The sequence below is a fragment of the Impatiens glandulifera genome, chromosome 1, assembly GCF_907164915.1.
Source record: "Impatiens glandulifera chromosome 1, dImpGla2.1, whole genome shotgun sequence".
NCBI lineage: Eukaryota > Viridiplantae > Streptophyta > Magnoliopsida > Ericales > Balsaminaceae > Impatiens > Impatiens glandulifera.
Window position 1 is genome coordinate 18,823,923 of NC_061862.1, and position 22,456 is coordinate 18,846,378.

Sequence of the window (22,456 nt, forward strand, 5' to 3'; positions counted from 1 at the left end):
GTAAGATTAAATCAACTAAGTGAGAATATGCAGAAATGAAATATTCTCATACATATAGTTTTTATAATTGCAAACCGAATATAATTTTACGCTATAAATCACAATCACTATAAACCAACATTTGTTAATGATCTTTCTCAATCTTTTTTAGAATTTGAGTGTTTCTATCCACGCCACAATAATATAGTTTTATCATATTATTTGTAAGACTAAACCGACTAAGTAGGAGAATATACAGAAATAAAATATTCTCATACATATTTTTATAATGTCAAACCGAATATAATTATACGTCTCAAATCACAAGTCAATCAAATCTAAAGCCACCAAATCAAAATCATTATAAAATAATATTAGTAAGTGATCGTTCTCATTCTTTTAGAATTTGTGTGTTTCTATTCACATCACAACAATATAGTTTTATCATATTATTTGTAAGACTAACCCAACAAAGTAGGAGAATATGTAGAAATGAAATATTCTTATACATATAGTTTTATAATGTCAAACCGAATATAATTAGACGTCTCAAATTACTAGTCATTCAAATCTAAATTCACCAAATCACAATCATTATAAAACCAAAATTTATAAATGATCGTTATCAATCTTTTAGAATTTTTATATTTTATCCACACGACAACAATATAGTTTTATCATATTATTTGTAAGACTAAATCAACTAAGTATGAGAATATGCATAAATGAAGTATTCTCATACACAAAGTTTTTTATAATTGTGTTTCTATTTACGCGATAACAATATAGTCTTATCAAATTATTTGTAAGACTAAACCAATAAACAGAAAAATATGAAGAAATAAAGTATTCTTATACACAGTGTTTTTATAATTTCAAACTGAATATAATTATACGTCCTAATCACAAATAATTTTTTTTGTCAATGCCGTAGGTATAAGGAGATAAAACCCTCCAATTAATAGATTATAAAAATCAGTCATAACAGCTGGGACATACCTAATCTTACTATGATTCATCTTTTTTTTTAAGTCAAACAAATTTGTTATTGCCACGTCAGCCCACCCCATCTTTGTCGGGAAAGTTAATAAATGTCGATAGTGGACATTAATGACACTAGTTGCAACCTAATTTATTTCTCGTTTAATTGTTTGATGTTCAAGTTTTGGAAGAATCTCAGTTGTTTGAACAATATATGTACATGCTTTATCTTTTGTTATGAGTTGTTTCAAAATAAATGAATATAAAAATATGGTATTTTGTGAGAGAAGAGGATGTGGAAAAGAATTTTATATATTGTTTTGTATTATCTTGTAAAAGATAGGGGAACCTTTTTACGACATTTTACTGATTACCCTATATATACTACTCTTGGTAGGAATAACTATTGCATAAAACGGTCTATGGGGCCTTGAAGAATAATAATTCGCGACACTTTTTCAAGAAGACAGAAATGTTTTTGATATATACATCTACATGGCAGAATATTATCCACACGCGACAATAAAACGCGACAATAAAAGACTTTATCATATGTCTCTCAATAGGTTATTTTACTTGTATAAATGCTCATCACACATCATCATAAGTAAGAAAGGAAGGGACCAGAGTCTTATAACTCAACCCTCTAAACATTTCACATAGAGGTCAAACAGAACTAATACATCTGCCAACAAGGTAAATGTTCCATGTTTATCAAGTGTCAGATAGGTTAGCAAAAAGAAGTATTGAAGATTATAAATCATCCACATTATCTTGAGTTCATCATACAAATGGTGGGGGGAATGGTTAATGGTAACATGTACAATAAAGAAAACAAAAAGTTGAACATAAAGACTACTTTTGATAAAGAAACCACTTTCAGTAGTGAGAATAGAAAACCAAGGCATAATAAATCTATCTGAAAATTGACTAGTAAATAAAGGGTATGAACCTAAATTGGACTTTTTTCATGTAATCTTCATACTGGGTGGCAAATGTGTCTTCCTCCACTGTTTGTTGCCTTTTGCTGATAGTACATCAAACTACATCAAACTGCAGATTGCATTGTTCAATAGGTGCTCTTAGCGCAGCAAGATATGAATATGAAAAAGATACCTTTGTCATGTTGGTCAAAACTCAGAAATAAAATTCTAATCCCCAAAAATTATCTATATACCAAATGAATGAATGAAGCAGAACATTATATACATGCAGAAACTAATTCGTAAACTAAATAAAAAATCAAATATAATCTGGATCATAATCCTCAAATACTACTAGTTTCCAAATGAATAGGCTAATTAACGTTTTGAGGTGCAATGGAACTCGAACCTTGATCCATTTTCCGTCAAGAAAGAGTTTCATTGATCAACTAATTAAGAAACATGATTATTGATTTCCAACCTTGATCCATTTTCCGTCAAGAAAGAGTTTCATTGATCAACTAATTAAGAAACATGATTATTGATTGAGGAATACATTGATTGATCAAACGGGGTAAGAAAGTTTGGGAAATTAGGGTTTGTCTTGAGGCATTAATTATTAGGATTATTTCATACAAGAAATGAAATGAGATGGGAAGAACTGACCGACCGACCTGAGGATGATGTGGAAGGAATGGTCGTCGGGTGGTGGATTTCACTCTCCGACCGATCACACTTTTCCTCTAAGAAGAGAGAGGCGGAGGATTCGGTGGTGGATCCGATCGATCGCTTTTCCTCTAATTGGCTTGGCTTGGCGTAAACCTGGCACAGATGGGATGCGCGGAGGAGGAGTGTATTTATACTTTTTTTTTTAATTTGAACCGCCTAAAATCATCAGTGTGACTTTTCCGATTAATTCATTCAGTTTATTTAAACTCCCATTAATTCATTTAATTATTTTTTAAGTCCGATTTATTTTAAAATATATTTTATACATTTATATTTTGATCTATTATAATGAAATTTATAAATACATATTAATATTAATAATAATTTCTTAAAATTGAAATCATAATTAATACATGTACAATGCAAATTCTACAACTTGAAAGTGGTTTATGTTTATGCAAAATTATTTTAAAACAAATTATAAAAATTATATTTGTCAAAAAATTAATTAGAAAGCCGACAAGAACTAATTAATAATTAATAGTTCATACTCTCATAATGGAGAACATAATACTATCCTCTTTTCGTTTAATCTAAATTACATTTAAATAATTCAATTTGAAACTAACTTTAATTTTTTATTTTATTAAAATAGTTGAGTTTTGATTTGTAAAAATCTTATAAGTCATTATCCCGAAAATTGGATATCCATGAGATCCTATGTAATTTTTTTTTTGTTTTGTTAATTTTAATTACTTTTAACACTCTTTCAAATTAATATAAAAATTGTATAATAATTTAATGTTAAAATTATATAAATAAATTAACTTAATTATTAAGTTAGTTTTTAAATATATTTATTGATTATGACTACTCCTCGAAACCATGAATTATAGTTGTGAATTTTAAGCAAATTGTAAAAGTTTTAAAAAAAATAATAGATGAAAAGTGGATAATATGAATTTGCCCAATTTTTTAAAAATTAAAAATAAATAGCCGAATTAAATAATAAAAAATTAGGAAGAGAGGAAATTAGGATGTAGTACCCATGTATGACAACGGTTTACCCTATCCAGTGAATTTTTTTATCTTGAACCTAAATTTTATTTTAATAATAGATTTCGACGGTATATTATATCGTTTTAGATTAAAATTCATTCTCTCGTCGAATTTATAATTTTTAGAGTTGTGTTTTTTTATCTATTTTATTAGTATATATATAGTGGTATACTCATTTATGTGTGTGAATCATTTTTATATTTTGAATGTTTCGATTGTAATTATATATATATATATATATTTATTTATTTATTGCGAAGCTTAAAATTCAATAAATTTGGAGAGAAACAGAAAATATAATATAATATATTTTTTCTAAGTTAATAATTGATAATCTTTCATTATTTGAGTCAATCGAAACAAATATACTCATTTTTTATGAGAATTTAGAATCTCCTTTCAAATCTCAAAGGGTTGAAACTACCTTGACCGAGATCTTAGATTGCATATATTTTGATATGGAGATAACATATAATCATCACGATAAAATTAGACGAACTTACATGAAAATGAAGCAACAACAACTATATTCTTATTGTCAGTCTTAGCCCTTGATCTTATCCTCAATTTGTCGAGTACTCGATCCCCACATATACCCGTTACCTGATTAAAAAATTATAAGAGTGTAGAGGTTGAAAAAAAATATAACTTTAATAAATAATTTTAAAATTAGTAATATCGAAATATTAAAAAAACAAATAAAAATATGATTTACCTACAAATTTATAAATTTGTAAATATTGAAGAAGATAAGAACTTTGTTTATTAAAATAAAAAAAAATTAAATATTGAATATGAAGAAAAATGAGATAGAAATATTATTTTGTTATTAGAAGAAAATTTTAATATAAAAAGTAATGAAAAGATAAATAACTCTTTTGAAAATATAAAAATAAATAAATAAAATTGAATTAGAATGCATAAGGCAAAATAGATTATATTGATGATGTTTGTAATTATGAGACATTTTGAAATCTCATATTAAACTTTAATAAGAAAACATTTTGTTTTAAATATTACTAAGTTTCACACATTCTTATCCCTCCCGCTTAAAAATACTCGAATTTAAGGTATCTATGATATTAGACATACATAGTATCATTTGTTCCTATTTCTTCCCGAAATTCTTTTTCTTTTCGTTTAGACTGAAAAACACATTAGCCCTAATCAAGGTATATTTTAAGATGTATCATAACTAAATAAATATTAAAAGTCTATTTAAAATTAGTTACTGACCATAATCTCATTTAAAATAACAGATCAAATTAAAAAACGTTACAATGAAAAAATATATTTTTTCGTTTAATACATATTTTTGTTAGAATCATATTTTTTTTTTTATATATATATTAACCGCCATCGGTTAACCAGTGAGCATTTCTAATAGGCTAAGATCGTCCGGTTTAATAATATACGCGGCAGCGGCGGCGGCGGAGAGGATTTCCACGATCAGCTGAAGACTGAAGTCGGCGACGACTGGTTACGGCCGTAATAGATAATACTGAAGTTGAGCGTATAATAGAATAATAGTCAATGCTCTTCATAAGAGGGGAAAGAAATCCTTGACGAGTCTGCGCTTTTCCCGTAGTAGTTTGAACGCTCGAATCACCAAAGTGAAGAGAACCAACTAATTACATGGGGCGGACTGTTTATTCCTCTTCGAATTCAGAAATGGAAGACAATCTGAAGCTGTTGATACTATACGCAACGCAAACTGGGAATGCCCTTGACGCAGCTGAGCGTGTAGCTCGGGAGGCTGAGCGAAGAAGCTGTCCTGCTTCTGTCCTGTCCATGGACGAGTTTGATGCCGTGAGTCACTTACTTTTTTTTGTCTCTTTGGCTACTGATACAGAAAATAAGAGGCGGGCAAGTGAAAGGGTTTAATGCTTTTTGTGAACTGATTGATAATCTTCTGAGCGTAATTACGCATTTGGTGTCAGTTCGTTTCAGAAAGCTCAAATTTTTAGTTTCTCTTGGTTTCTTTCTTGAAAGATTGTAGTTTTTGTAGAGTGTTTTAAGCATCTGTTATTCCATCTTATCAAATTTTATATCTGAAACTGGGAAGGAACTAGCTCTCTTCATTTCATCTTCTTCTCTAAGTCTGCTAAATAGTATAACTTGGATGGTCAGAAAACAGTTCTGCATGTGAATTGCTTATCTCTTTGTTAGGACAGAGAAATTCTAATGATAATCTTCTCCTTATCAGAGTTCTTTAACAAGTAAGAAGACTGTCATTTTCATTGTTTCCACTACGGGACAGGGAGACCCACCAGATTCCATGAAGGTTTTTTTTATTTATTTGTTGAATAAGAAGTGATCATATGAATGGATAAAAGACAAACACTTTTTCTTATTCATATATGTTTCTTTGTGTGTTTCAAGGTATTTTGGAGATTTCTTTTACAGAGAAATCTGAGTAAAGATTGGCTGGAAAGGGTTGCTTATGCTGTCTTTGGTCTGGGTGATTCTGGTTACCAAAAATATAATGTAAGAGCCATTTTTTGTTTTCTGTGGCCAGATTATGACACTTAATTCACTCTAGAGATTAGTATTTTTAGTTTACTTATGCTGCATTTATAGTTAATTGTTGAACTGCATACATTATGCTTTTTTCTGTATGGGTTTGAGTAATGGAGCTTGACCAAGTGTTATTAGACGTAGGAGTTCTCTTAAGTCCTCAATGATTCAATATACAAATATGAGTCCCTAAACTGGAGCCAGGACATCATCTCAAAGAATCTTACTCAAGAAATGTGCCAGGATTTTTTTTCCAGTAATGTCTATTTTCTTAATTTCAAAGTTAATCAAGGAATTTTCTTTTATGACTTGTGAATGGACTTCTGTAAACATTAACCATTCAGATTGTTGTACATTCTTCAATGGGGTCCATTCTCCATTTTTCTATTGCAACATGATTTAGCTTTCTAAGGTAGAAAATCATGGTAATCAGGTCTCCAAGTGTTTGTCCTGGAAGAGTTTGCACAACGGTGTTCACATCAGACATAAAATTAGGCACGTGATGGTGTTGCCAGTTTAATAAATTTTGTTATTCTTTTTTCTAAACTCATGAAGATTCTTTCTTTTATTTCTAACAGTGAGGTATGAACATAAATAAACTATGGAACTTGTAAGTTCTTAATCTTGTCTTGTGAAATCAATTTATTTAGTGGTGTTCTATGCATAATTTGCTTTTATGGGAACGTTTAGTCTTGAATTGGATTCTTAAGTTTTAGGATGAGTTTGGCGTACCTATACATAAGCATGCTTTGCAAGATTGAATATCAATTACTTTTCATCAGCTATTTATAAATTTTACATTGGTATCTTCTTTCGAAATAAACATTAGTTTTCATATTATTGATGCAGTTTGTTGCTAAAAAGTTAGACAAGAGAGTTTCAGATCTTGGAGCAAGAACGATAATTGAAAGAGGTCTAGGAGATGATCAGCACCCTTCAGGGTAGGCGCTCAGATTTTAAGTCTAACATAAAACTAAATGTGTATTGTCAGTGTTGTTGCTTTATTTTTTTATGTGTGGATCTTGTATAACTGATGGGTTGTGATTGGCATTTTAGTGGGATGGGAAACCTTAATCTCTTGAGCTATGGTGTATCCATTGTTTTACTACTACATTGGCTCCCTTAGAAGAATTGAATGAATTGGAATCGAGTAGAAAGAAAGTGGAAAAAAAGCCAATCTATACTCATAAACCTTAGTTTAATGTAATTATATGTATCTGTATTGGGCATTTCTTCAAGGTTCCTCTAGCTGCTGAGAACTGCAAGTGTGTTTTTAACCTTCTGTTCTCTTTCTGGCTTTTGTGTCCAATATCCGAACAACTAATTTACATGTTCACTTGTAATGAGAACTGAGGAAAAACAAAATGTACTATACTTCCATATTACCGAAGTTTGACAAGCCTTGGGCCTTCTTTCCATGTCCCAAATTATTCTTTTGTTTGCTTATTTTATGCATAAAAATGGGTACTGTCTTGTTGCATAAATGAGAAACTTAATTCTTGCTGCCTTTAATATTTCTCTTTCAACTTTAAATTTATATCTAATCGAAACAGCTTAAATTGTTTCTCATCCTCTCCGATGGTTTTATCTTGATAAAACTATCTTCTCCCGCTGTTAGGTATGAGGGTGCTCTTGATCCTTGGATGTCCTCCTTGTGGAAGGCTCTGTATCAGATGAATCCCAAAATGTTCCCAGCAGGTGTAGATTTGGTCCCGGACATGAAATTAGTGGATCAACCGAAAATTCAAATTGTGTATCACGAAGATGAAATTGTTTCTCAGTTATCAGTTGATTCAAGTAAGTGGCATATCTTAAATCTTAATGAATTATTAATACAGAAGCAATATGCTTCATGAATTGTTAACATGTATTAGTGGCATAAATATGACATTGGAGGCAACTCTGGGTTCCTTAATATTTATTAGTGTGATATGATAATACAAATAAAAATAGACATATATATGCTATAATCATATTATGTCTGTGCTTTTTATATCTTCATATATTTGAATTTTGAAATGCTTTTTATTGACCAGAATTTTATTTTTGTTCTGTGTTATTTTTTTAGACTTGGTATCCAAGGAGATAGAATTCGAAAGAATTCGGTCAATATCACAAGGAAACTTCTCCGGAGGAAAGAATAAGCCGGACTGCTTCTTGAAAATGGTATTGACTTCATTGTGCACTATCCTGTCTGGCAAAGCAATATTTACCCCACCAAAAAATTAAATGAAATTGAATGGAGGACATAATTAGTTAATGTGGAGTCAAAAAAGATGACAACAGTTTGGATCAATTGATCCAAGATTTGACTTCATTGGTAACACCTAACTGTCATCTTTTTCAATTGTAATCAGTGGAAAGATTCATAGCTCTTAGTGAATATTCAAATCAGCATATCTTACCTAAAAAACCTGATTTATTGTGGTATTACTTGCAAATGATGAATTATACGGCCTGAAACTTGTAGCATTGTCCGTCCTGTTTGTTTGTTTGTTGTTGAATTATGTATCATATGATCCTTTCTAATTGGCTGATTTGGACCTGTCGATGGGAACAAATTTCTCATATTCATTGGCCATCTGATGTGTAATAGTTGTTATTTTTGCTTTCTTAACTCCCACCAACACCTTAAAAGTAAATGCAGCGATGAAATCTTAGAGACTATCTTAGCTTAAAAACTCCAGCATGAGTGGCCACTTTGTTTTTATAGTTCACTCTTTGGCCATTTTTTTTCAATGTTATCAAAATCTGGTGCAGATAAAAAATGATCCACTAACAAGAGGGGATGGTGGGAAAGATGTTCGCCACATTGAGTTCGAATCTATTTCCTCGGTAAGTCAATGCAGGCTAATCTGCTAGTTTCACAATGTATCTTCTCTTTTATGAGTGCAGTTGAAACTCAATTCTACATCTTATTTGTAATGCACTTGAAACATTGTGAAGGTTATTGAATATGAAGTTGGGGATCTTCTTGAAATTCTTCCTGGTCAAAGTCCTGCTGCAGTTGATGCTTTCATAAGGCGCTGTAATTTGAACCCGGAAGCATATATCACTGTATGTTTGACTGTTTATCAAATCAGTTTTCATGCATTTAAGTTCTATCATGTATATGAAGCTTTAAAGTTTCAAATAGTTATTTCTTGCATACATTTCCATTCGGGATCAATTTTTTTCAGCTAAATGTTGTTTGGATGGAGCTGTGTTATACGATGTTTTCATCATTTTGCAAGTTCTAAAATGTGTTGAAGACAATAATATATTATTGACATCTAGGATTAAATGTGACATTGTGTTAGGTTTATGTTATAGAATATTTTTTATCTTCTCAATCGTAGCCACACAATTAGGTTGTCCTATAATCATGTTGCCACACATCAATTACTAATCTCTGACATTACAGGTTCATCCTCGAGGTGCCGCAAATCTTTTAAATTCCCCTGTTAGGTTGAGAAATTTTGTGGAACTTACCATGGATATTGCGTCAGCATACCCTAGACGCTACTTTTTTGAGGTAGATTTATTTTCCAGATTCGCTGGCTTTATTTTTGTGCGTTTGGTTCTTAAAATTTAAATTGCTTTCATTATGAGATAAGATCTGGATTTATAATATTGTGATTGCATTCTTGATATGGACAATACATGGTCCTTTGCTTCTGAGATGGGAATGTTTGGCTCAGCTTATTTCTTCCCTTTCGTTTAATGTTTACTGGAAGTGGGTACTAATTCAAGAATTTGGAATGCGACTAAATCATTAATTTCTCCATCATCCTGTTTTTTTTTTTTATGAAGTTTCAGTTTCAAAGAATGAATTTCTTTTTTCCAATTCATATAACTCAAGATTAATCCCAAAGTCAAATCTGCAACGAGAATTACAATTGAACTGATTCTACTTCTAATGAAGCTGTCCATATGTTAACATCCAATATCAGCCACTGTAGAGTTGCATCTTGTCACACTTATGCTAAATAGGTTCAATACGATGTAGACACTTATCATATCCAGTTCTATTTTCCTCAGATGAACTAACATACTTGAACAATGAGCTATAATATTTTTTTCAGGTTATGAGTTTCTTTGCTAGTGCCGAACATGAGAAGGAAAAGCTCCAATATTTTGCTTCTCCCGAAGGGAGGGATGATTTATACCAATACAATCAGAAGGAAATGAGAACAGTGTTGGAGGTGATGGTCTATCCATTAGACTGTTAATTACAATACTGATTGTCTTCTGGTCCATTTGTCTTATGCATATATTATGTTTCCTATATATATATTTATTATATCAATAATAATCAAAGACTTGAATTGTTTATCTTATATGCATTATTGTATTGGGAAGATAATAGGGTTAATATATAGTGTAGAGCCAATATGTTCTCATACTTGGAATGAATTGTTCTTATGGAAGTGAAACAGAACAAAATGATAACACTAAATTCATTTTGTTCTTTTGAAATCTGTGATTATAAAATATCACACGGCTGCAATCTGGAGCTTCACCTTTATGTATGTATTTTGTTTTTGTCAAACCAAAACCCAGATCTTTTCATAAGCTGCAACTTGTGTTGTGACATTTCAAAATGAACCATTATTCAATTTAAATTACATGGGTTCCCACCATACCATTCAATACTATGTAAAAAAGATGAAGCTATTTATGTACATTGTATGTTGTGTATACAAATTTTCTCTCATATTTATGTTAGTTTTTGCCAAAAGATAAATGGGATAGTGTACTTGTAGTAGTATAGGCGTGATATGGTAATTAGTAGTACTGTAGTAGTATGGTAATTATTAAAGTAATTTAGAAGGTTAGTGGAATAGTAGCATATAAATAGTTAGAGTATGTATTATTTGGAGGAGATAAACTAGATTCAACATTATTTCAGTGATACATACTCTTTACATTTTATAAGTTACTAATGTACGAAATTACTCTACTAATTACCATACTACCCTATTCTACCACTAATATATCATACTACTTTAAATTGCTGCTTTGTTTATTTTTCCATGCTTGTTCTCCGGTTATCTTGTAAATTAGTGTCAGATTATCCAATTTCTCAATAAGACCCCAGTTTCTCCTACCTTATGTGTAGGTACTGGAGGATTTCTCTTCTGTGCAGATGCCGTTTGAATGGCTTGTGCAGTTGGTTCCTCCATTAAAACCACGTCAGTTTTCCATTGCTTCTTCTCTTGATGTTCACCCTGACCAAATACACTTAACTGTAAGTGTTGTGTCACAGACAACACCTTTCAAGAGAAAGCGAACCGGTTTGTGCTCTGCATGGTTAGCTGGGCTTGATCCTTCCGAGAGTATGTTTGTTTCTTAGCCCTTAAATTTCTCCCCTCTTTTTTCACCATTGTAATTTGTCATCACCAACTGAAATTATCACCATTTTATATTGCTGCAGGCATTAATATTCCAGCATGGATTCGTAAAGGGTCCCTCCCTGTCCCATCCCCATCACTTCCACTCATTCTCATTGGGCCTGGAACTGGTTGTGCTCCTTTCCGTGGATTTGTGGAGGAAAGAGCCTTGCAAAGTAAATCATGTTCAACTGCTCCAATCCTTCTCTTCTTTGGCTGCCGGAACAAGGAGAACGACTTCCTTTATCGAGATTTTTGGTTGTCTCATACAATAAGCGACGGTGTGCTCTCAGAAGATAAAGGTGGAGGATTTTATGCCGCGTTTTCTAGAGATCAGCCAGAAAAGATATATGTGCAGCATAAAATGCAGGAGAATAGCAAAAGGGTTTGGGATTTGCTGAGTGAGGGAGCGGCTGTTTATGTTGCAGGTTCATCAACAAAGATGCCGTCAGATGTTCTGACGGCTTTTGAGGAAATCATTTCCCGAGAATCTGGGGTTTCGAGAGAAGTTGCTTCCAGGTGGTTGAGGGCATTGGAGAAGGCTGGTAAGTACCATGTGGAAGCTTGGTCTTGACAGCAAAACAAACCAACAGAAAACCAACATGGGATTGTGAAAGAGACAAAGAAAGACACACACAGATACTAAACTGATTTTTTCTGTTTGTTTCTAAGTTAATCATGATTCATTTGCAAATGCAAGGTAAGTTATTTTAAAGGGAAAACATTGGATGGGATATAGTAGGCACATGTATAATGTCTCCATGGTTATGTTTATAACTTAGAAAGAAAGCAAAACACATTTACATGTACTTTCTATTTCTTTTATAGATACTAAATTGCAAGTGAATTGTATTATTGTTTTTAGTTAGGTATGAATTATGATGAATATGTGACAAGATTTATTGACTTACCCCCTTCTTAAAAAGACATTTTTTTTACCTGCATTTTCAATCAATTTTTAAAGAGTTAGGTATTATTACCTCATGCAATCATTAACATAAATTTTGTTTTGATTGAGAATTAAATTTAAAATCTTTAATTTTTTAACTATAATTTTTTATTATTCTAACTTTGTTTGAAAACTGTAAATTAAAATTGATGTTAAAATAGTTAAATGTAACAAATTATACGTTTTTCTATGTTAATTTTTATTAATAAGAACGTAAAATGCGTTTAAATGTTAAAAAGAGAAAAAAAAATAATAAAAAAAATATATAAGAATTGTAAATTCTAATAAAATTGAAAATTTTGTATCCCGTATAAGGCCATTTTTGTATTGAGACGAATGCGTGTAAGATGAATCTTTTAAGACAATCGATCGTACCCATAATATTTCCTTTCGAAAACTCTCCATATGAGAAAAATTTGTTTTCAATTGTCTGCAATGTTGTTAGAATCTCATTCAATCCATTTAACAAACTCGGTTGTTAAACCTAAGGAATTTAAGGGTTTTCGAAACTTAAAACTGGCTCTGGCTCTGGCTCTATTACCATGTTGAGTTTTGGGAATCCCAAAAATCATTCAATTTTAGGGTTTATTGGCCCATAAGACAGACACCCAGAGTTTGATGACAATTTTATGAATGAATGGATACTAAAGACAATATAAAAACTATAAAGAGCTTAGGGGTATATTTATATATTTTCTCTCTATCTATCTTTCTCCTTATCCTTAAAACTATCATCTTCAGTCTGCTCATAGCCGAGTGAAAAACAAGACAATAGAAAGATTCAAAGTTTCTGAATTTTAGGTTTATCTATAAATCCCATTCTCAATCTAGGTCTATCATCAATTACCTTCTCTCTGTGAAGAAGATGATATCGCTTTCCATTCAGCCAATTGCCGGCTGTTCCTATAAAGCATCTACTTTTGTGTCTCCTTCTCGAGAATTCGTCGCGAAACATCCCAAGAACTCTATCTCTTTCAGCTTCAAAGCTTCTTCCAGCAGGTCGCTCACTCTTCTTGATGGAAACACCTGTAAGAGAACCAGGAAATTTGATACCTTTATGGTTTCAGCTGTAGCAGCCGAAACAGTTGCGGAAGAAACATCAGTTGACGACTCGTCTAACCAAGTATATATCTCTATCTCCCTCGTTTTTTGACCTAATTGCTCATGCTCTGGTTTTTGCTCTTTCATTACAACTACATAAACCCAAACTTAACAAAATGATAAACCAGGATTTCATATGGAAGAAACCCATGAATATTGTTGAAGGAACACTTGATTTATTTGTGAATCTCTTTGCTTTTGTATTAGTTGTAGAAATGTCAATACTGGATTCTTGCATTAATCAATTTAAGCAGCTATAATCCCCATTATCTTGTGTAGTAGATAAACAATTGTGCTTTGAATATTGTATAAGGAACACTTGCTTTTTATTTGTGAATCTCTAATCCAAACTACAATTTGGCCTCTGCTTTTGAATTGGTTGTAGAAATGTTTACTGGCTTCTTGCATTTATCAATAGAAGCAGCTGAAATCCCCATTATCTTGTGTAGTAGATAAACAATTGTGCTTTGAATATTGTTGAAACACTAGTTGCTTTATTTGTGAATCTCTAATCCAAACTACAATTTGGCCTTTGCTTTTGAATTAGTTGTTGAAATGTCTACTGGATTCATTCATTTATCAATATAAGCAGCTGAACCCATTATCTTGTGTAGTAGATAAACAATTGTGCTTTGAATATTTTGAAGGAACACTTGCTTTATTTTTTAATCTCTAATCCAAACTACAATTTGGCTTTTGCTTTGAATTAGTTGTAGAAATGTCTACTGGATTCGCAGCTGAAATCCCCGTTATATGGTGTAGTAGATAAACAATTGTGCTTTGAATTTGCATATATTTATGTTGACTTTCTTATTGGTTGGTATGTATATCTTTGCAGAGGCTTGGTGTGGTTGTGAAGCCAACAATACAGAAACCAAGATTGGTGTTGAAATTCATTTGGATGGACAACAACATAGGTTTATCCCTTGACCAGGTGATTCCAGGCCATGGCACCATCCCTCTTAGTCCTTATTACTTCTGGCCGAGGAAGGATGCTTGGGAAGAGCTCAAAGTTTTGTTGGAGAGTAAGCCATGGATATCTCAGAAGCAAATGATTATTCTTCTTAACCAGGCTACTGATATTATCAATCTCTGGCAACAGAGTGGCGGCAAATTGTCATAAGCTCGGTTTTTCTCAGTTCTTACTTAATGGTCAAAAACAACTATTAGGAAATTGTAATTTTTTGTTGGAGCTTAATTATTTGTAATTTTAAACACTCATTTTCTTACTCGACTATTGTTCCATCTATCTCTTGTTGAAATGAAAAAAAAAAGTCACTTTTTAAAGCTGTATTTAGACTAGCAAATATGACTAAAATGTGTTTTCAATTGGTTAATATTTTGATAAATTCATTTTTAAATATAAAAATTGCAATCATAAAAGATCAAGATATCATTATTATTAAATGTTTATTTAAACTACTGAATAATGATCAATTTATAGTAAAAAAAATCATAGATACACAATATAATCTTGCATTTTCTAGTCATTAAAACACTGATTGTAAGCACGAAAAAAAGTCTCAACAGTGGAAGAAAATACATAATGAAACAGAATTCAAACACCTGCAAGTTTCAAGATATCAAATGTTAAACTTTAACCAATCTGATCGAAATTACTAAATAAATCCAAGAATCAACAATAATTAGATAAAGAGAGTACAAATTTTGTTGTACAGAGACAGACTGCATTAATGATCTTTAATGTTCATACTGATAAGAACTGTTTCCCCTGCTGCCATAGTTCTCATAAAGGGAGGATTGCTGCTGAGCATTCATATTTTCGTAAGAGGAGGAAGGATTGTAGTTCTCATATATGGATTGCTGAGAATTCATATTTGAATAGGATGAGGAGGTCAAGGAAGAAGTATTATAATTAGGATAATGGGTGGTGGTAGGGGCAGAATTGTGATTGGGATAAGGATTGTATTCGGAAGGAAGATTCATATTCTGGTAAGGGCTTCGAGATGGTGGTGGGTTGTTCTTCTGTTTTCCGTAGTAGGATGGCATTAAATTGTAGTCGGAGTGCTCTGGCGCGGCATGCCTATCACGAATGTTAGATCCGCCAGATCCATAATCATATTCTGGGAGCTCTAACCTCGTTTTTCCAACCTAAACGCCAAAAAAGGAAAACTTAAATAAAAATCCTGTTTTGAGTCGTGAAAAAGAAAACTTGGAAGATATCAGTTGAATTTACAATTTCTGTATTTGGTTGATTGCTAGTCCAGATAAGATAAATTTCTCCGAGCAAAACAAAAATATGATTAATTTCTAAAGGTTGTCAAAAAGCAGGTTGAACTGAGAACTAACCTTATCCTCGCGCCCTCTAGATCTTCCACCAGAGCCCATGGAAGAGTATGGCATCTCCATATCCCTAGGGCTCATGACATTAGAATACCTACAATATGAAGTACTCATATTCATTTACTTGCAATTTCAATAATTAATTTTCAGTGTCCAGTTTCCATTTCTTAAATATAAATAAACTAAGTAATTTCACGATAAACCGCTTTGATAATAAAATTGACTTAATCAATAGATTATTAAATTGTGCTAAAAGGAAGTATAAATTTTCAAAGTCACTACAAATTAACTTAGGGTTGAATGCCAGTACACTAAAAAATGTACCTAATTACATATATCATTCCCTTCTATAATTAAAAGTTTAGCATTCATTTCCTTCTATAATTTATATTTGCAAAATCTCTACCTGGTAGCACTTGGAGGAACTGGATAAGTAGGATGCTCATATTCACGTCTATCACCCTGCAAACCAATGTTAATCTGTCAGAATCAGCAAAATAGATACATGGGGCAAATTGCAACTGTCAATAAGGACAACTGAAAGTCTGAAACCAATATAAAAGCATTTCTACTATTCACACTGTTATCGGACAGTCAGAACTGACCGTCATATCTTATTTCCCTCCAATTATGTAACAGAACAATACATATATATATAACCCAAAACCTCTTGGTATTTTTTCAAATGACTAAAACCCAAGTGAAAAGAATGAGATTGTAGATGTGCAGTGGATCCACTTGAGGTGGTATTATCATAAGCCAGAAAAATCTCCACCAAGAGCCATGTACTGATGTACCTTACAAGAAAGTAGCATGCATTATTTTAACAGGACTACTACGATTGTCTAGGTTTAATCAACTAACAAGCATGCAGTTTAATGATCTCTAATATGATTACCTACATGTAAAATGCAACAGAATAGACGGAGGTTCAGGATGACTATACCTCTAGGTATTCATATCCACTAGAACCGCCACCACGTCTAGTGGGGTAACGAGGGTGGTTCCCACGAGGGCTGAAATCCCTAGGAGGCCTAACTGGAGGAGGTTTAGGTCCACTGTTAGGATCTCGCAGAAATCTCTCTCTAAGCCTTGATGCAATCTCAACTAGCAAATCTTTTACAATAAGAGAGCTTCCAGATATCTAGACTATCAAGGAGAGAATCGGTTAAAATACCATAAGCATTTTCAAGAAAGCTCAAAGTCACATGGAAAATTTAGACTTAGATCAAATTGGAATGTAGCAACTGAAAGCTTGAGGTAAACACCTCACCTGCACAAGTTCTTCATCATTGTCTGCACACTTGGGCTTATCTTCTTTGGAGAAAACACGAATATCTGCACGCGTTCTCCTCCTCATTTCATTAATTACATTGCCTCCTTGTCCGAGAATGCAACCTACCTTACTTGACTGAACAAGAAGCCTTGTTGAAACAGTTCCTTTCTCTGAGATCTCACTAGCTTTAATCTGAAGCTCAAGGATAGCATCAATAGTTTGTGATCTAGGGTTCCACATATCCTGTTGATTTTTAACAGTTATTAATGATACAGCTGGCACTATAATCAACAATATCAAGAGTTGAAATACAGGTCAACATGTTGAAACCATATTAAGAAAAAATATTTTTTGAAGAAAAAGCATGTTCAACCAAGGAGCAGCTTTATAGAGATGCAACCTCAATCGCAGACACTCGGATCACACGCTCTTCTGAATCTGCTAATGCATCATCTACGAGAATAGTAGCCCCTGTTTCGTGTTGAAGCTGCCTTACATTGATGCCACCTTTGCCAATAATACCACCAATTTTTCTAGCTGGGCACAAGATTTTCATAAAAAACTCAGTTGGAGGTTCCCCACCACCATGGATAGGAGGAATGTCATCATAATTCCCAAATCTTGCAGATCGATCTCCAAATTCTCCCCTCCATGACAATGGCATGGTATCATTGGAATTAGAGTCCCGCCTTGACCACAATTGATTTCGTTGAGGAATCATATTTGACGCAGGAGGACCGGTAAAATTAATACCTTGGCTACCATAAGACATGGGGAAGTCCAAAGGAGATTCGTCCTTCCGTGGATTCTGATGTAACAACGTTGAAATTTCATACAAAGCTTTTCTAGCGACAGCCTGTTTTCCGGATACCTGAAATGAGTAAACAGGGAAAAAAAATTAAATGCACATCCAAGTTTATTTTTAACTCCATAAGACAAGTTTTCTCGTAGAATTTTGAAAAAGAAGAGCATAAATTTTAGATTACAAGGAAGAGAGTGCTTTCACATATTAGTCATCCCATTTGTAATAAATAAAAAGTGAGCATGTTCCACTGGAGTACAAGGAATGCAAAATTGGGTCAACAGAGCAATTACAATATTTATGAGAATGCAGAAACCTCATAAGACTTTATTTGAAGACAGCAGCATAAGAAATTAGAATCCACAAGACTCATCTGTCATTTCACATGTAACATAGGATGAAATATATCTGCAAGCTTAGAAACCACATCTATAACATGACATTTAAGATGAAATAATTCAGTACCTCAACATCAAATCACAGATGGAAAAGGACCAGTGTTCTAAATGGCGGTCGAGGCGGCCACCTAGGCGGTAGGCGGTCCAATACCGCTCCGCCTATACATGAGGCGGTCAGATTATTTAATTATTTGTTATTTTTAATTAATTAATTACTAATATTAATATATATATATATATATATATATTCAATAAAAAAAACTCTTCATCACCCACTGTTTATTTAAATTTTGAAATGACTCTTTACATTTATCTTCTTCTTTTCCGTTTCTTATCTCATTCACCTCACATCCTTAATCATCTGTATCTTCTTCGATCATGTAATTATCTATCTCTTCTTCGATCATGTAATTATCTATCTCTTCTTCAGCTCGTCTACATACTTATTTTTGTTAAATGTTACTATGTTAGAGAATATTAATTTGACTTTTTAGCAAAATGATAATTATAGAATATCTTTATTATATTTATATTCAACCGCCTAGGCACCCGAGGCAGTAGGCAGTCACTTACCGCTCCGCCACCGCCTACCGCCGTTTAGAACACTGAAAAGGACATACACATCTTAGATCAATATGGTTAGAAGAGTCTATATATGTAACTCCGCACCTTATAGGTGATTCAAGCAGTTATCTTAAAAAGAAAGTACAGTGAAACCATCCAATGCACAGTGCATTAAGCCCAAACACAATTGATGGACTGCAGAAAACTTGGAACATAAAGGATAACATGGAAAGATCAATGTTTACAATATCATTTACTGGTCATATTAAGAAAGCAAATGACCAGGCACTTATGACAAATTAGACAATTAAAACGAAATTTCAACTAACCAGCAACCAACCAACAACTGAATAGAGAAAACCGGACATCATCTACACATAAATTTGACGGTACATGCAAAAATTCTTTCAAGCTGTTAAATCTTTGCAAAAAAGTACTGCACTCTAAAGACCATTTCCTCGCCTACTTAAGCTCCAGGAGGTCCTCTATAGGTGAATAAGATAACCAAGAACTGCACTCTAAAGACCATTTCCTCGCCTACTTAAGCTCCAGGAGGTCCTCTATAGGGAGATGTAATGTCCATTTTGTGAAAGTGCTGAAGCTTTGGATTTACTCTTTTCTGTCCTACAATCAGCAGCATGTTTTCTCAACCAAATAAATGACTAGGACTAGTCCTTGGACAGGTCAATAAATTTACACAATAGAAGTGATGTGGTGAGCATCCAGAAGAAAGATTCCTAAATGAGGATAGAACATTGTATTTATTTTTTAAAAGGTCAACTTTTAATTAAAAAGATAACGCAAGATTCGTTTAATAAATTAAAGATGGAAGGGAGAAGAGAAACAAAAACAAAAGATCAGAAGGAGAAAAAGAAGGCTAAATGACAATAAGATCAAAAAATTCTCAACCCGTAAAAAATCTACTTTTTCGAATAGAAGCAAACAAATGGAGCATTAAAGCCTTTGATTCTTTCAACTCCAAAACTTTGTATAGAACATTGTATTTTTAGTAGCACAAGGTACCTTAATTTCTAACTATGCCTATGATTTCATATGCAAGAGATTATATATAAGCAACATGAAGACGTCCAACTATAACAATTGTGATTACATCTTTAGTTTTTAATATAAGAATAGTACAAGTAAAATATGTAATACAACATAAGGTCATGGGTTCGAGCTTTTAAAAAATATATATGAAAAACAAGACATATAGAACTAAGGAAAAGATACCTGAACCATTTGATCGGTGCTCATAGCACAGGTGGGAAGACTATCTGGGCGGAGAACTCGAATACTTGCACCCGTTTCACTTCGTAATCTCTGAATAACATCACCTTTCTTTCCAAGTACACAACCTACCATATTGTTAGGAACAAGGAGACGCGCAGTTACCATATTCTCAATGTCGTCTTCATCATTTGATGCTTTTATAATATCTTCCAAAACAATTCTATCATGAACTTTCAACAGAGCATCTTGAGCTGCACAATGTGGCTCCATTTTATCATCTTCCTTACCGGAAGCTGAAACCTCTTTAGTATCATGCTTTCTAAATAATTTTGCAGAAGGACTATGGATGGTTATCACCCTCTCATCAGAGCCACGAACAGATTCTGCGACTGAAATCTTCGCCTGAGTTTCCTCTCTAAGAACTTTAACTATGTTGCCACCTTTCCCAATGACACTACCAATTCTATTAGAAGGGCAAACAATTCGATAAACAGTATCTGAGGTAGAAGAGTTCTCAAATGACCTATCTTCACCAGAACTCCATTTTCCTTTTTTATTGCCTCCCGTATTCCTCAATTGTGGCGAACTAGGACGTTTCTTATATAAGAAGGGCTGCTTGTTCCCTTCCATGTTCTAGCAAAAGTACAAGACCCACAAAGTGAAGCAGGATTAGACCCAGAAATTATGAATCATGAAACAATAACATTAACAAACACATTTAAAAAAAGCCCAGATCTTCCACTTGGTTAGCAATTCCAAAACTCCCTCCTGAATGCCAAAACAAATATGGGGACATTGCTGAAGAAATCCCAAAATCAACACAACTGAACACTATAGTATCTGGCTAATTCAGGCTAAACTCTCAAATCCTGAGATTTTCCCGCACAATCCTCTAACAAGTAAGAAACTTTTCCATAGAAAATAAACAATTACATCCAAATTAGGTTACAGGTTGCTAAAAGGAGACGAGAAGAGTTTTTCAAGTGGGTATGTGAATAAACAAATATAAGAAAAAGTCGCAGTTGAGAGAGGATTGATGGAATACATACGCCAAGTATATGATCTGAAGTAGAAGGATCGAGAGAGATTGAAGTGGCTACAACATCATACGGACGGAACTGCCGCTTGCTGGAGCTCCGCTCGTCGACGGAACTTGAGAAATAGGGCTTTGTTTCGACCTTTTTCCTGATACAATTTATTTTGTCTGAAAATAATTTGTTTTCTTATTATTACCATTAAATAGTTGACTACTTATTTTTTATTTACCAATAACATTAAATTGATTATATTAAAAAAAATTGATTTCCCCCAACTTAATATAATTAAATAGAACCTACTAATAAAAATATATATTTGTTTTTATACTTATGATCTAAAAAATTATTATTATTTTTACATGTAAACTTTTATTTAAAATAATCCAACATGCAATTAAAACTTTATAAATAAATATAAAAAAAAATATTTTTTAAAATATAACACTTTCTCGATTAATTAAATATAAGAAACAATCATAACATAACGAAATTAAAACAATTATACAAAATAAATTTTAGTGTGTAAAAACTAAAAACTTATATTCAAATTGAGAGTAAAAAAATACAAGACCGAATAAGTCACTTAACAATTCATTATCATTAATAAGGTTACCTCTAGATATAACCAAATTATAGTCTTATAAATTGCATCAATATCATATAACAATTTTGACAAATAATAACAAAATAACAAAAATAGGAAAATCAACCAACCATACAAATTCTGTAATTCTAATCACTAGTAAAAAATCGACCTTTACCGACGGTTTTTTCCGAAGGTTTTATAAAACTCTCATAAATACTTCCGAGAGGAACAAATCTTTTGGTATTAAAAATAGATTCTGAGAGGGGTGTAAAACCTTCGGTTTTATTAATTATTACCGAAAGTTCTACAAAGAACTTTCGGTTTTTACCTTCCCAAAAAACCAAAAAAAATTCTAAGTGTTGGATGTGGGTTAATTGCGAAGGTTTTTACAAAAACCTTCGATTTTGAAATCCCGGGGATTTTTAATTTCAAAGGTTATTCAAAGAACCTTCGGTTTTACCTTTTTTTTAATTCTCTTTTCCGAAAGTTTTACAAAGAACCTTCAGTTTTGCTCAATTAAAAATAATTACAAGTTTGGTAATGGTTTTTTCCGAAGGGTTTTTAATAAACCCTCGGTTTTGACTAATATCAAAACCGAAAGTTATATGAAAACCTTCGGCATTTACCTCTATAAATACAAACCCTAACCCTTCTCTTTGTCATTCCACTCATCTCTTCTTTCTCTCTCTCCCGCGCCGCATCCGCC

General features: G+C 32.6%; 3 protein-coding genes across 4 annotated transcripts; 2 read left to right on the top strand and 1 right to left on the bottom strand.

Moving 5' to 3' along the window:
* The first annotated feature begins 4,999 nt into the window (after positions 1-4,999).
* Positions 5,000-12,444, top strand: LOC124921024 (NADPH-dependent diflavin oxidoreductase 1). Its single transcript, XM_047461622.1, has 12 exons — positions 5,000-5,420; positions 5,818-5,895; positions 5,994-6,098; positions 6,978-7,069; positions 7,747-7,925; positions 8,197-8,294; positions 8,889-8,963; positions 9,075-9,185; positions 9,532-9,642; positions 10,193-10,312; positions 11,230-11,446; positions 11,545-12,444. The coding sequence occupies exons 1-12, from the start codon at positions 5,247-5,249 to the stop codon at positions 12,072-12,074; spliced, it is 1,890 nt and encodes a 629-aa protein (XP_047317578.1). The 5' UTR covers positions 5,000-5,246; the 3' UTR covers positions 12,075-12,444.
* A 729-nt stretch (positions 12,445-13,173) lies between these two features.
* On the top strand, positions 13,174-14,779 carry LOC124920677 (30S ribosomal protein 3, chloroplastic). The gene is made up of 2 exons (XM_047461219.1): positions 13,174-13,572; positions 14,389-14,779. The coding sequence occupies exons 1-2, from the start codon at positions 13,315-13,317 to the stop codon at positions 14,671-14,673; spliced, it is 543 nt and encodes a 180-aa protein (XP_047317175.1). The 5' UTR covers positions 13,174-13,314; the 3' UTR covers positions 14,674-14,779.
* Positions 14,780-15,133: 354 nt separating this feature from the next.
* Positions 15,134-21,316, bottom strand: LOC124919980 (KH domain-containing protein At4g18375-like). Of its 2 annotated transcripts, XM_047460354.1 has the most exons (8): positions 21,177-21,316; positions 20,128-20,760; positions 17,531-18,001; positions 17,128-17,373; positions 16,801-16,998; positions 16,261-16,316; positions 15,861-15,948; positions 15,134-15,662 (listed from the first exon to the last, which is right to left on the bottom strand). In XM_047460354.1, the coding sequence occupies exons 2-8, from the start codon at positions 20,755-20,757 to the stop codon at positions 15,252-15,254; spliced, it is 2,100 nt and encodes a 699-aa protein (XP_047316310.1). In that variant the 5' UTR covers positions 20,758-20,760; positions 21,177-21,316; the 3' UTR covers positions 15,134-15,251. The 2 variants fall into 2 exon arrangements, with proteins under 2 accessions (XP_047316310.1, XP_047316312.1); XM_047460356.1 differs by lacking the exon at positions 16,801-16,998.
* Positions 21,317-22,456: the final 1,140 nt, after the last annotated feature.

Excerpts from the sequence above, each read along its gene's own strand:
- LOC124920677 (XM_047461219.1), top strand. The coding sequence starts at position 13,315 with ATGATATCGCTTTCCATTCAGCCAATTGCCGGCTGTTCCTATAAAGCA. Across the intron at positions 13,573-14,388 it reads TTGACGACTCGTCTAACCAA|AGGCTTGGTGTGGTTGTGAA; the intron begins GTATATATCTCT and ends ATATCTTTGCAG.
- LOC124921024 (XM_047461622.1), top strand. The coding sequence starts at position 5,247 with ATGGGGCGGACTGTTTATTCCTCTTCGAATTCAGAAATGGAAGACAAT. Across the intron at positions 6,099-6,977 it reads CTGGTTACCAAAAATATAAT|TTTGTTGCTAAAAAGTTAGA; the intron begins GTAAGAGCCATT and ends TTATTGATGCAG. Across the intron at positions 8,295-8,888 it reads CGGACTGCTTCTTGAAAATG|ATAAAAAATGATCCACTAAC; the intron begins GTATTGACTTCA and ends AATCTGGTGCAG.
- LOC124919980 (XM_047460354.1), bottom strand. The coding sequence starts at position 20,757 with ATGGAAGGGAACAAGCAGCCCTTCTTATATAAGAAACGTCCTAGTTCG. Across the intron at positions 16,317-16,800 it reads GTGGATATGAATACCTAGAG|GGTGATAGACGTGAATATGA; the intron begins GTATAGTCATCC and ends ATTGGTTTGCAG. Across the intron at positions 15,949-16,260 it reads GTTCCTCCAAGTGCTACCAG|GTATTCTAATGTCATGAGCC; the intron begins GTAGAGATTTTG and ends TTCATATTGTAG.